General features: G+C 35.1%; 3 protein-coding genes across 3 annotated transcripts; 1 reads left to right on the forward strand and 2 right to left on the reverse strand.

The window, feature by feature from the left end:
• Nucleotides 1-55: 55 nt before the first annotated feature.
• On the reverse strand, nucleotides 56-2,226 carry LOC107194292 (probable palmitoyltransferase ZDHHC16). The gene is made up of 6 exons (XM_015583895.1): nucleotides 1,961-2,226; nucleotides 1,743-1,890; nucleotides 1,296-1,605; nucleotides 1,032-1,222; nucleotides 569-879; nucleotides 56-480 (listed from the first exon to the last, which is right to left on the reverse strand). Exons 1-6 carry the CDS (start codon nucleotides 2,017-2,019, stop codon nucleotides 390-392), a joined length of 1,110 nt encoding a protein of 369 aa, XP_015439381.1. The 5' UTR covers nucleotides 2,020-2,226; the 3' UTR covers nucleotides 56-389.
• Nucleotides 2,227-8,949: 6,723 nt separating this feature from the next.
• LOC107194325 (uncharacterized protein C3orf18 homolog) lies at nucleotides 8,950-10,194 on the forward strand. Its single transcript, XM_015583928.1, has 3 exons — nucleotides 8,950-9,308; nucleotides 9,616-9,759; nucleotides 9,833-10,194. The coding sequence occupies exons 1-3, from the start codon at nucleotides 8,952-8,954 to the stop codon at nucleotides 9,887-9,889; spliced, it is 558 nt and encodes a 185-aa protein (XP_015439414.1). The 5' UTR covers nucleotides 8,950-8,951; the 3' UTR covers nucleotides 9,890-10,194.
• Nucleotides 10,195-11,369: 1,175 nt separating this feature from the next.
• LOC107194319 (high mobility group protein I) lies at nucleotides 11,370-13,114 on the reverse strand. The gene is made up of 3 exons (XM_015583923.1): nucleotides 12,863-13,114; nucleotides 11,622-11,858; nucleotides 11,370-11,537 (listed from the first exon to the last, which is right to left on the reverse strand). Exons 2-3 carry the CDS (start codon nucleotides 11,838-11,840, stop codon nucleotides 11,409-11,411), a joined length of 348 nt encoding a protein of 115 aa, XP_015439409.1. The 5' UTR covers nucleotides 11,841-11,858; nucleotides 12,863-13,114; the 3' UTR covers nucleotides 11,370-11,408.
• Between the last annotated feature and the right edge of the window lie 957 nt (nucleotides 13,115-14,071).

Genomic DNA, 14,071 nt, shown 5'->3' on the forward strand with positions numbered 1-14,071 from the left:
GTAAGTCTCACTTTGCAAAGATAAAAAAGTTTATTTATTCTGCAATTGACCCGATCAAGTTGAAGATTAAAAGTTTAAACTACATTTAATGGTAGTATTGCTTAATAATGTACATTAAAGGTAATGGCATACATTTCTTAGATGTACCATTGTGAAATGTAATCGTTATATACACACACTCGTTGGATTACTTTGTAAACGTAAAAACGGAATATTCTTCTTACAATGATATTAACTCTTTCGGAATATTTTATATCTAGTTTCACCTACGGATCGTGTGAATTGTATGGACTACTGAATAGTTGCAGGTTGACTAGAACTGTTTAAAAACTGTGAAAGTAACTTAAAAATAAATGCAATCGTCGCCGTTTAAAACGTCGAAATTATATTCACGAAATCTTTGTATCGTGAATAGTTTTCCATGTAAGTCCGTCCCCGTATGGGCCATGATTCGATGGTAAAAAAACACGCCACCAACTTCTACAATTAAAAAAGGAATAATGATATTAATCATTTGACTATTATACTTAAAAAATGTTGCTAACAGAACAATAACAGTTTCATCTACCTGCCAACTATGCCTAAGAATATTTTCCAATTCTGTCTAGGTCCAAAATTATATGGATTTTGATACACTTTTCCAAGATCAGTATACTTCTGTGCTTCCGTACTGTTTATTCTCGCCTCTATACTTGTTTCCCCTCTGGTAATAAGACCCGCGTGCCACCACATTAACGCTCCCAGTGCCGCGAAAGTCGCCACGCAAATTAACGCTGCAAAGATTATAAGTCGTCGCCTCCATTCTTTAGCGTTTGTATCAGCAGCTTGTTTGGCTATTTCCGCTAATTCTTCTTCGCTTAAATGGTCCAGAGATTCGAACTGCAATTGAAGTAACAAGTATGTTACTGCTGAGACTTTGACAGTAATAACAGTCATAACTGTTAGGCCATGAAAACCTCAAACATCTAATAGAAAAGATGGTAATTCTGCTCAGGAATTCTATTTATTCTAAAGACAGTTATAAAGATTACCATGGGAATAATTTCAGAATTGTTAATCCGCACTGGATGGCCATCTAATTCAGGATCTTGTGCAGGAAAGAATTCTTGATATGCTATTTCAACTCCAAACAGCATAATAAATAAAATTCCCAGCACTGTAAAAGCCATGTACTGAAAAAAATGCCTATGGTTGTAATGTCCAACACAGTTATTCAGCCATGCTATTTTCTGAGTCAAGAAATCTACAAGAATTGATAGATCTATCAAACAGTTAAATTCAATCTAGAAGGATACGACAGTGATGGTCCATTTTAAGAATGCATTTGTTGCATACCGAGCAATGGTGTGTTCTAGGTGGTTTTGGTTTAATGCACTTTTTACAAATGCTTACAGCCTCTGGAATCAGGCTACCTTGTGGTGGATAGCCAGCTGGAATGTTTACTCCCATATAATAATGAAAACAATCATTGACTAGTAACCAGTTTCCAACTAATAGCAGGATTACTGTCATTGTTGGACTCTTCTCCCACCAATATGGTAGACCAATGTAATATGCAATGTACACTATACATGCAGTCAAAAGGCTTACCATTACTACAAATACCTGTGAACTGCAAAGCTTAGTAAATACATTGTGACTAATGCAAAATCCATTTATTAACAACATTATATAATTGTTGTAAACCTTAACATGTAAGTTGTGAAATACATAAAACTAGAGAGGATTACAAAAGTAATTACCGGTCCTAAGCAGGCAGTGAAATTTTCTACGAACCAAAACATTGGTTCCAAAAGAATATCACAGATGTAACTCCAGTTCAAAAAGTCATTATAGAATAAAGATTTTATAATAATTTGAAGGCGCCACCATTTTTGCTTCACATTAAGTCTACAACAGGTAAATTAAAAAAAAACATTCGAAGAAATAACAAGCGTTTTCATTACTTTTGGTGACTTACTTAAAGATGTTTGGAGCCTTTGTTAACGTCCATTTTATCCGAACCATTTTTCTTAACATATAAAGCTGACTATCGTGTGCTTACTACTTTTTTATCGTAGCTGGATTAATTAATTGTTACGTGATATATTGCTCGATATTGTATTGAATTTTATGTTAACAATCATCTCATGATCTTTTATATACCCACACACTTTTGTTTCTTTACAGAACATTAATCTAAGATACTCTTTTACTGACGATTACATTAATCGAGCTTTATATAGAAGAAACACAACTATTACAGATGAAGTATAGGCACGGACGAGATATAGATTAGACCTAACATCCAATGCAATTTTCTGTCACATGCTTCAGGGGCTTCAAACCCCTCTTACCACTTTAGTGTCAATACCAGAGATGGCGTGAACTGCTACTTGTGAATCACTCCTGATAAAGAGCTAAATCTTTAAAAGGAACATGTCGCTTAAACAAATTAGTTAAAAATTATATTTATTTGGGGAATATGAACATCATAAATAAACGAGAGTGGTAAAGCGAGCCGCGGTATCGGTGCTCTCCGTCGGTGTGACGCGTGCCGTGGAATTTCAGGGGTCTATGGGGAGAGGTGTGCGAGCGAGAGAGTACGGTAGACCGTGCCGAGTATCGGTGCTCTCTGTCGGTCCAACGCGCTAGTGACGTTGCGTCACACTGTTTATTGACTAGCCGTGTACGCCGTGTACCAAGGTCGTACCATCCCGTGCAGGTCTGTGCTTGCTTCCTCACTTTGTCGTGAACCGTCGCGGAGGGTGGTCGCGCGTCTCATACTCGTCCTTTCTCTTGTTACTAACCCATTGTTTGTTGCAGGCATTCGACAACCATCAATTTATTTACTGTGCATATTATTAATTTATTTACTGTGCATATTATTAATCTATTTACTGTGCATATTGTTGTGTCCCCTCTCTTGTTACTAATCCCTTGTATGTTACAGATGTTCGAGAACCATTGGCTTCGATATTTATTTTCTTATTTACTGTGATTTATTTACTGTGCATATTATGTATTCTATGTGTATTGTATAATGAAAAATATTTTTCCAAACAGTTATTCCATCGAAAGAAGACATCGATCAACGTCTACATCTTCAAAGCGTGCGTCTACCACTGCGTTAAGTTACTGTAAGTTAAACTTAAATCATAATTCGATATTCATTGTTATATTCATATTCATCATCACATCGTTTATTATTAATTTTAGTCTATCTATTAATAGACTTAAATTGTGATCAGCCATTGTGCATACCAAGTTATTATTAATTCATTTTGCTCGTTGATTTCTCTACACAGACTTGGGGTATGGGCAGTGGGTCTGTACCTATTATGGTACGGGCAGTGGGCCTGTGCACTAAGACTGTTTGCCGATCCCTCTGGTTTCTATTGAGAAGCCAGATATCGGACGTGTTTAGTCTTTGCCTGGTAAGTAGGATTTGGAGTAAAGGCTCGTGCGCGCCTGGGTACAACGTACCCGCCTACGGAGTAGTCGGGAGTCTGCTCCGTAAAAGGACTCTGTTTTACAGGGGATCTCGCTTGCACTACCATACTTGGTCATGACCTGTGCTCGGGTCTGGTACGTAGGTGACCAGCCCAAAGGGCCTGGAAAGTGAGAGATGGATTCGGGTTTGCGAGGTTGCGCCCGTCTTTCCTATTTTCTTAAACCAGGTTCTGGCGACAACACTTTCATCGCGATACTTGTTCATACTGTAGTTTAACGTGGTTCATCGTAGAATTAATTTTTGGCTTGGTATATTAGGTGCGTAAACGAAATGATCGATGGAACTTTTTCCATTCCGTCTATCTCTTTCGTTTGAGTATTAGCGACTACATTGCGTTAAATTTGTTATTTCGTATTACTAGCATTAATTCGTATTAATTAGAATATTAAGATAATATTAGTTCTAAGCTGAAGAACGAAGACAACCGACGAGGGAACTTAGTTTTTTATAGGTTTAGGCTCAAGAAAGAAGTCATCCGCCGAGGGATTTTAGTACCGGTAGTATTAGATAGTTAAGATTTAAGTTATTTATAAGGTTTATTGTGAAAGGTGGGTAGATGTAGAACTTGTGATTCCATCTACCTGCCTTGGGCCTCCACTCGCAGCAACCTCCTCGTGGTGAGGCCTGGGCAATCGGTATTGTCATCGGTAAAGTACTGTAAACTGAAGACAATACCGAGCTAATGGCTGCGAACTTCGAATCTATCTCATAAAACCACGTTTTATATTACATCGAACTAGGATTATTTTAGAAATCGATATGAGATTCAGTGTTCTAAAAATGTCTAGTACTTTGAATGTTATAGAAAATTATTTAGTGGATCTTGTAATGAAGCTTTACAAATGAATAATTTGTATTTTATCATAAATTATTAAACAACAACCCCGTCTTAGTATTTATGAGAAATATGAAATTTTATTATTTTATTTAAATGATTTTAATTACGTTTTGTGCGTAAGTTCAGGACAGAACTGCCCTAGATGTGTGGTGCGAGAAGATTTTCGAATTTGTATTTTCATAAACGAAGTTAGAAACTAGTACTTGTGAGAACGGGCATCATTTTTCTTCGTCACGCATTAAATTCGAAATTTAAAGAACGTAGAATAATACTCTCTAACGGCTGGGAACCAGTAATTACAAGAACATTGTTAAAATAATATTTATTTGCAACGGTTGACACGGTATCTCGTCATGCGTACCCCGTTTAGTTCACTTTATACAGCTCTTACACCGTTCTACGGACAGCTTTCGTTTAGCTGAAGCACTCAATTTGTAGCTGAAAGTACGTAGATTAATCCACTGTTATTGATAATAACAATAAACGACCAGAACACTGTTAAAATCGCACTTCATTTCCAACGGTTGACACTGTATCTCGTCATGCGTACCCCGGTTAGTACACTTTGCACATCTCTTGCACCGTTATACCGATAGCTTTCGTTTAGCTGAAGCACTCAATTTGTAGCTGAAAGTACGTAGATTAATCCACTATTATGGATAATAACAATAAACGACCAGAACACTGTTGAAATCGCAATTTAATCGCGGAGTACCACTATTTTTTTGACCGGTGGCGCCATCCGTGGCGAATCGGTGAAACTGCTAACCAATTATATGGCCAGCAGTTTCAGCGTTTCGCCATGGATGGCGCCACCGGTCAAAAAAGTAGTGGTATTCCGCGTTTAAATGCGATTTTAACAGTGTTCTGGTCGTTTATTGTTATTTTCAATGACAGGAGATTAATCTACATTCTTTCAGCTTCAAACTGAATGCTTGATCAACGTGTAACTTGTCCATAGAACGATGGAAGAGCTTTTTGAAGTGAACTAAACGGGGTACGCATGCCGAGATACAGTGTCAACCGTTGCAAATAAAGTGCGATTTTAACAGTGTTCTGATCGTTTATTGTTATTGCCACTGACAGGAGATTAATCTACGTTCTTTCAGCTACAAGTTGAGTGCTTGGTCAAGACGAATCAGCCGTTACAGGGTACTAATCTACCTTCTTTAAACTTCGAATGTAGTGCATGACGAAGAAAAGTGTTGCCTGTTTAGTGGTTATGTACTTGCCACAGGTTTCGATCGGATTTACACTGCTAAACGAGCATCAATTTTCCTCATCATGGATTACATTGGAAGTTTAAAGAACGCAGATTAGTACTCTCTGGTAGGTGGGAACCAGTAATTACAAGAACATTGTTAAAATCTCAATTGTTTGCAACGATTGACACTCTATCTCGCGATGCGTACCCCGTTCAGTTCACTTTGGACAAGTCATACAACGTTATCCTATGAACTTTCGTCTTGACCAAGCATTCGATTTGTAGCTTAAAGAACGTAGATTAATCTCCTGTCATTGAAAATAACAATAAACGACCAGAACACTGTTAAAATCGCATTTAATCGCGGATTACCACTATTGTTTTGACCGGTGGCGCCATCCGTGGCGAATCGCTGAAACTACTAGCCAATTATATGGCTAGTAGTTTCAGCGTTCCACCACGGATGGCGCCACCGGTCAAAACAATAGTGGTAATCCGCGATTAAATGCGATTTTAACAGTGTTCTGGTCGTTTATTGTTATTTTCAATGACAGGGGATTAATCTACGTTCTTTAAGCTTCAAACTGAATGCTTGATCAAGGTGTAACTTGTCCATAGAACGATGGAAGAGCTATTTAAAGTGAACTAAACGGGGTACGCATGACGAGATACAGTGTCAATCGTTGCAAACAAATGCGATTTTAACAATGTTCTTGCGATTACTGTTTTCCAGCCGTTAAAGAATATTAATCTACGTTCTTTAAACGGTGTATCTAATGCAAAACGAAGAAGAACCATGCCCGTTCAGTGGTGTAAATGTAATCGAAATCTATTGCAAGTTGGGTTGCCGCCCTATGAGGGGCTACGGTAATACAGGCATAACTAATTTTACTAATTCAGGGGTTCTGCACTATTGGGTCCATGCATTAAGTCCGGAGGGACAATTTGAGACTAATGACGTTCATTTTAAGCGCTTAATTACTGAGATATTCGCATTTTTCCATCACTAGGAATGTTCACTCACCTGTCGGTATTATTTGGCTAGCAGTTTGAGCGAATTGCCGCGGGTGGCGCCACCGGTCAAAGAAATCGTGGTACTCCGCGTTTAAATGGGATTTTAACAGTGTTCTGGTCGTTTATTGTTATTCTTAATGACAGGGGATTAATCTACGTTCTTTAAGCTACAAATCGAATGCTTGGTCAAGACGAAAGTTGTCAGGATAACGTTGTATGACTTGTCCAAAGTGAACTAAACGGGGTACGCATCGCGAGATAGAGTGTCAACCTCTGCAAACATTTGAGATTTTAACAATGTTCTTGTAATTACTGGTTCCCACCTGCCAGAGAGTACTAATCTGCGTTCTTTAAACTTCGAATGTAATCCATGACAAGGAAAACTGATGCTCGTTTAGCAGTGTAAATCCGATCGAAACCTGCGGCAAGTACATAACCACTAAACAGGCAACACTTTTCTTCGTCATGCACTACATTCGAAGTTTAAAGAATGTAGATTAGTACCCTGTAACCGCCGATTCGTCTTGACCAAGCACTCAACTTGTAGCTGAAAGAACGTAGATTAATCTCCTGTCAGTGGCAATAACAATAAACCATCAGAACACTGTTAAAATCGCACTTTATTTGCAACGGTTGACACTGTATCTCGGCATGCGTACCCCGTTTAGTTCACTTTAAAAAGCTCTTCCATCGTTCTATGGACAAGTTACACCTTGATCAAGCATTCAGTTTGAAGCTGAAAGAACGTAGATTAATCTCCTGTCATTGAAAATAACAATAAACGACCAGAACACTGTTAAAATCGCATTTAATCGCGGAATACCACTATTTTTTTGACCGGTGGCGCCATCCATGGCGAATCGCTGAAACTACTAGCCAATTATTTGGCTAGGAGTTTAAGCGTTTCGCCACGGGTGGCGCCACCGGTCGAAAAAATAGTGGTATTCCGCGATTAAATGCGATTTTAACAGTGTTCTGGTCGTTTATTGTTATTATCAATAATAGTGGATTAATCTACGTACTTTCAGCTACAAATTGAGTGCTTCAGCTAAACGAAAGCTATCCGTATAACGGTGTAAGAGCTATGCAAAGTGAACTAACCGGGGTACGCATGACGAGATACAGTGTCAACTGTTGCAAATAAATCTGATTTTAACAATGTTCTTGTAATTACTGGTTCACAGCCGCTAGAAACTTATGATTGATTTATGAAACTTCATCTATTCTGAATTTTTCTGTTACAAATATACAAATGTAAGGCAAGATATAAAAACGAATAAAACAAGAACATGTAAAAATTAACATTAATAAAATGTCTATTAACGATGCATTTAGAATAAATTGTCTTGTAGTTAAGTGAAAAAGTATATACTTTTCCGTTTCATGTTTCATGACTGTCATATCACGCTGTATATACTAAAACATAATTTAATCATTTGAATTTAAATGATTTACAACTTATTTTATCGCATTTTGTAAAGAAGGACGTTAAGATCGATACAACCGAAAAAATATCTCGATAAGATATCGATAGAGAGTCAGTTTGGTCAAGGAACAGTGCCTGAACAGTAGTGCGACTGTCGTGTTACTTGTATTTCGCGTAGAGTGCATGCGTGGAGAGTTTCATTGCAATGTTGAAGAAATGAAATATTACATTGGACAAGAAATGGAAAGCATTATGGCATTATCTGGCATTATCCGCGTTCTCTTTGTGTGAAGAATGAATGCTGTTCCCCGAAACGAATCATGGTCTACTTCGCTCAACAATTAATCAAAAGAATAATTTGTTTTATTGATTCGTAAATCAAGAGATGAAAACATGTAATTACCAATTTTGTCAAATATTTAGTGTTCATGTTGTAAACGACTGACAATCCTTAACCGGGTGAACGAGAATCGGAAAAGTCTTGAAAGGAAATGCTCAAAAGTAAAATAATTATACATTCTCAACGATGTGAAATTCGTATTGAATTTTCCCATTGATAGCATGGATAGCATAGCATGGAAATTTATCAAGATGCGAATAGTTATCTATTCGTTCAGGAACCAAAATCAGCAAACGTGATCACCCTCGCGCTCGATTTCTATTTTACAATTACAGATACCTGGTAAACTGATACGACTAAATAGCATACTGTGCATGTACGAAAAACAGTGTTACAATGATCTATTGATGCATCAATTGTTATTAATGTACCAGTAACAGAGCATTTAGCATTATGCTTTTTGCACATTATGTTCATTGATTTTGGTAAATCAAGGTAAACAAGAGACAAGAACGTCACACCATATCATTTCCGAAGATTTCTATAGCATAAATAATGTATAATATCGACAAATCAAGTGTCCCAGTTTTTAACATTATGTTTTTTCCATAACTGAACGCAGTTTTCTAATTAAACATGATGAACGATATGAATATAACAAACGTCACGAACGCTGTAACATCGACGATGTTACTTGACAACGTCAGAAATTATACGACCACTGCTGAGAATAACATTTCTGATGAACCATCTGAAATATACTTGTATTCTACCGAAGATGTAGGAAATAATCAACAATTATGGAATGTTTCTAAAGCTACAACATCATTGCCTAATAACACTGTAGTTTCCTTTGAAACTTCAAGCACCAGTATATACGTGTCTACAACAACAGAAGCTTTTGACGAATTTGGCCCACCAGAAGGAATAGAATACATTTTTGTACCACTCGGTGTAGTGGTCTTTGTTATTGTATTGTCAGCTGTGGTATGGGTAGCGATATCACTTTTGTACTTAAACCATAATCTTTCTCTGACTTTCATTTACAGAAACAAAAAGCATAAAGTAAAAGTAACAATCAGATTATAATACTTGGATAAATATTTCTACCTTAGGTATTTTAACAGTTTTGGTAGTATAGTCTGTGTTTGTTGGTCAGTTTGTATTCCAATATTAAAGTTATATAAGTTCATAATATCTTTTTTTAAAGAAAAATTAAGTTTCCTGTTAATCAACTCTTCTATACTCTCATTGTGTTTAATATGACGTGCACTTTTAATAACATACTGTACTTTTAAAGGTGATAATTATATCAAGAAAAAGAAAGTTAGAGCGCTTAAGGCACAGACTTATGCCAATGTACAATTTTGATCCCGGTGAAGAAGAAGAAGATGACTGGGAAACTGAATTGTTGGAAGAATGTTATAATAATCACCAAAGACGTGTACGTTTAATAGATATTATTTTTAAATTAAATAATATTTGAATATCATTAGTATAGGTAATATATTTTACAGCAAGGATATCAGTCTATGGATACTGAAGAAAATGCTGAACTCTTTGGAAATCATTGATAAAGACAGAAGTAGCTCTTCAAAATCTTTGTACTGTCTACAATTTGACATAGATTAAAACTTACAGTATTTATTAGATTTATACATTTACTTAATGTTTGAACAGGCGTGTGTGTATATGTATATATAGTACGCATATACATATGTCCTGTCGTGTGTTCATTGCAAATTCAGGACAAAGTTCAAGATTCACAAGTTTGAACTAAAACAAGATTTTTCAAATCATGTCTGAACATTAGAATGTAAACTTTTAACAATCAAATTATGTAGGAGTAATAGAATTTACTAATTTTTCTTTGACGTGGCAGCCATAAAATAGATATATATTTAACAAAACGATTCTATAATAGACAAATGTAAAGAAACAGAAAGGACTGAAAGTTTATTTTATCATTAGTGTTCATTGTACACTGTTTCTAACAGTTTTTTTTATAAATGTAAAACTTTTGCTATATACTAAAACATTATTTATGTATATTTTTTTTCATACCTTTCCTGTAAAGATTTCATTCAACTTCATTCGGAATATAATGTATATATAATAAAACTCTTTAGCTATATTAAACACTAGAGAGATTCTTTACTAATAATAAAACAATTAGGTGATATACATGAGATACAAAAACAGTAAGTATACCTTTTTGGTCTCTCGTTCCATGACGAATACAAATTTTGTAGTAAAATTAATGTACTCTAATCATGAAGGATTATTTATTGTTTAAGAATAGACTAAAATTACGTAGTTAAACAATTTCAATCACAAATTTTATGATTCAAATAAAATATCTTTTTGTAGTAATGTAGCTACAAAAAACACAATTACTTATAACAATTTTACCTAGGATATGAAATGTATAATAAAAAAAGAGAATATATGTATATAATACAGGAATTAAGAGTGTCACCCTACAAGTTTATTTACTTTAATACAAATTTGACATTCACACATATGCTTGCCTCAAGAACAATGCTAATGTTCACATATCCAAGATTAATTGAAAGAGAATATTCCTTGCACATGATAGATGCTCGAAGTATATCATTTTTTTCGTTTTAAATTTTATAGTATTAAGTCTGTTCAATGATTTTAGCTTTCACAAATTATAATATGCATATAAAGAAGGTAATAAATATATTTTATGTCACACAACAGAAACAGTTTGTTCCTTTATAAATTTAAAGTCAATGTAAGAGGTCTAAATGGTAAATACTTACACTCTTTTCGAACCTTAAAATAATAATAAACAAAGACAAATAATGAAAGAAATACTTTACATATTCTTAATGCAAGTTCTATGTGCATATCATTCCTTTTTCAAGGATATAATTGTCATAAATTATAGTTCTTTTTTACAATTTCTTTCAAACTTGAGCAGTTTCAAGAAGAATACATTGACTGTCTTACTATTTCAATCTGCAGATTATGACATAAAAAGCAAACATAAACACTTGAAATTTATCAGTTTTTTAAAAAAGTTTCAAAGCATAAGTCTGATACATTAAAGTTGTTTTCTTATATTCAATTCTCCTCTTCTTCTTCTTCTTCCTCCTCCTGATCATCTTCTTCCTCACCAGTGCTTTCTGCTTTCTCTTCTTTCTTTTTTGGTCTACCACGACCTTTACCTGAAGGGGCTCTCTGGGCTCCCGGCTAAAAAGTACAAAATATTGTACTTTTAACAGCATATTAACTCGAGAAATAATGATATACAATAAAAACATAATTACTAAATACCTTCTTTTTGTGAGAACCCTTTGGTCTTCCCCTAGCCTTTTTGACAGGAGTAGATGTATCATCTTCATTATCAGATTTTGCAGCGCGTACTGCATTATTTTTGTCCATAGCTGGTCTTCCTCTTTTTTTAGACTCTCTAGCTGCAATTTTATCTGCCTTTGATGGCCTCCCTCGCTTCTTTTTTTGTTCCTCAACAATAGATGAATTATCGTCTGACATTTTTAATGAATTATATCACTGCAAAAAAAAGAAATTTTCTTTTAATAATGAAAATATTACGTGACATAAAACAGTTTAGAATACAGCATTAACTATGAATAGGTAATTTATTAAAAATTATTCATTTGCGAAAAGAACTACGTAACACGAACGTGAAAATAATGTAATAACATTTTCAAACTACAAAAAAATATGTAGGCATCGGTAGAAATAGATAATATCGTATGGTTATCGATTTTACAACCACAGCATAAAAGCCATTTAATTCCAATTCTCGGGAATAACTTTTCATCTCTAAAAAAAACAAGTGCGGCATCTCACAATTTGTAGAAAAAAAGACACTGAAAATATTAATTACGTTTATAATATACAACAAATTACGCGCCTAATATATGCGTTTGTATTGAATATTGTTGAGCGAGGGGTTATGACCGGCTATCTAATTGTCGATCGAACGCAATAATTATGCAGAAATGATTGTAGCAATCGGTGAAGTAATGTTCAAACATAGAAACAAAAGAATGGATTTACCTTTTATCAAACAAACATTTACAACAATAAAATAATGTTTTCCGAAATTTCCGCGCCCGCCATTTTCAAAAATATTAACTACCTACCCTGTACGTTTTCCTTATTTTTGTACAAATACAAGTAAAAGTATTCAGTAATATCAATCGATACGTATGTGTTACACTATTTTACAACCAACATGATAATTGGACTAGCGATACTATTAAAATGAAACGTAAAAGCGTCGGTTAGCTGTTAAAGACGCCATGATCGACAAATCATGGCAACGCCAAAGCTGTGGTTAGCGTCCATCAGCTTGACGTCCTTTGGCGTCTTATGAGTAAACGAATAAATATCTCTGCAAGTAAGGTTTGGTTCGAACCGAAAGATCTATGAAAAAATCACTGAAAATAACATGCGTAAAATATTGGACTTTATATTGTAGTGAGGACTATACTGAATGAATACGTGGAACATATTTACAGGAGAAAAAGACGCTAACAGACACTCACCTCAAATTTCTCGTGTACCTATACGGAGACAAAGGCTTCGGTCGGGGTGAACGCGGTGCCGTGACGGAACCAGACTTATACGCCTCTCTTGTATTCTAGCAGAATTTCCTGTATTTCCTTCTGAATATCAGCAACCATGTACTTTTCTCGTTTCAACGTCTCCTTTAATATTATCCCGCGCGTTCGAAGCTATGCTCCTCAAGCAACCCGTAACCCAAGGAATGGTGAGACGCGACTACTTCGACAGAGACGATGCACTGTACTCTGATTCGCGTGCCGCCCCAGAGTCCCACTCCTACTTCCTGTGTACCGCGCCAACTGATTCCCGCCAAAATGTCATGACGCCACGTAGAATAAGTTCGTTAGAAGAATTATCAGTGATAAAATATGATATAATTCCTGATAATACAACGTTCCCCAAACATTTTTTATATTTGAAAATATTTGGAAGATGATTTTAAGTAGTGACTCAAATTTTTAGTGGATTGACGAGTTGTCAGTTTGGGGCGGGGGGGGGGCGGAGAAGCACGTATGACGACATGCAAATGTGCTGGATCGTTTCATTTTTAGCACTGTTTCGGAGTGGGAATACTAAGATGAAGTTTAAGATGGAATTAAAATATGATGGTAGAAGATCAAATTCGTACATGAAATAGCACATTTTTTTATCCGCTAAGATGTTCGTTGTTGCATATGAAATATCTAGAATACGGTCGGATCGTTTTCTCTACTTAAAATCGCAATTACAGTAAATTGATATAATTAATTGTGCTACGTATAAAAAACAAAATTCTAATTATTATCAATAACTAAGCGATATTACGATTAAAAAAAACGAATGAGATTTATATTGATCGTTTGGATTACCTAATCTCAACTTCACCGAAAACTTGAAAGTTTACGCATCGAATAGCCGGATGTACATATCTTTTCAAATAAGGAGTAGTTATTTTTATGTAAATATTTGCAATTACAGTAAAGTCACTTTTACCATTTGTAAAAAAATTACATCAAATTACTTAACATTTTCTACCGGTTTGTTAATTAAATAATATTCTTCATTATTTCTCTTTTCATAAGAAATAGGCTACTTAAAAATTCTTTCTATTTTTCATATGTAGTTCAATAAAATACGATTCAAACTTTATTTTATTTCATCCTTTGAAAACAAAACTAAAAGTGTAACTCTCCAGAAAGTTGTACAAAACT

The sequence above is a fragment of the Dufourea novaeangliae genome, unplaced genomic scaffold, assembly GCF_001272555.1.
Source record: "Dufourea novaeangliae isolate 0120121106 unplaced genomic scaffold, ASM127255v1 scaffold28, whole genome shotgun sequence".
Classification (NCBI taxonomy): Eukaryota; Metazoa; Arthropoda; class Insecta; order Hymenoptera; family Halictidae; genus Dufourea; species Dufourea novaeangliae.

Coding starts and splice junctions, on each gene's coding strand:
- LOC107194292 (XM_015583895.1), bottom strand. CDS start 2,019: ATGTTAAGAAAAATGGTTCGGATAAAATGGACGTTAACAAAGGCTCCA. Junction 1,223..1,295: donor TAAAATGGACCATCACTGTC/GTATCCTTCTAG, acceptor CTCAGAAAATAG/CATGGCTGAATAACTGTGTT. Junction 880..1,031: donor ATTCTGAAATTATTCCCATG/GTAATCTTTATA, acceptor CTTCAATTGCAG/TTCGAATCTCTGGACCATTT.
- LOC107194325 (XM_015583928.1), top strand. CDS start 8,952: ATGATGAACGATATGAATATAACAAACGTCACGAACGCTGTAACATCG. Junction 9,309..9,615: donor TATTGTCAGCTGTGGTATGG/GTAGCGATATCA, acceptor GTACTTTTAAAG/GTGATAATTATATCAAGAAA. Junction 9,760..9,832: donor ATAATAATCACCAAAGACGT/GTACGTTTAATA, acceptor TATATTTTACAG/CAAGGATATCAGTCTATGGA.
- LOC107194319 (XM_015583923.1), bottom strand. CDS start 11,840: ATGTCAGACGATAATTCATCTATTGTTGAGGAACAAAAAAAGAAGCGA. Junction 11,538..11,621: donor AGGGTTCTCACAAAAAGAAG/GTATTTAGTAAT, acceptor TGTACTTTTTAG/CCGGGAGCCCAGAGAGCCCC.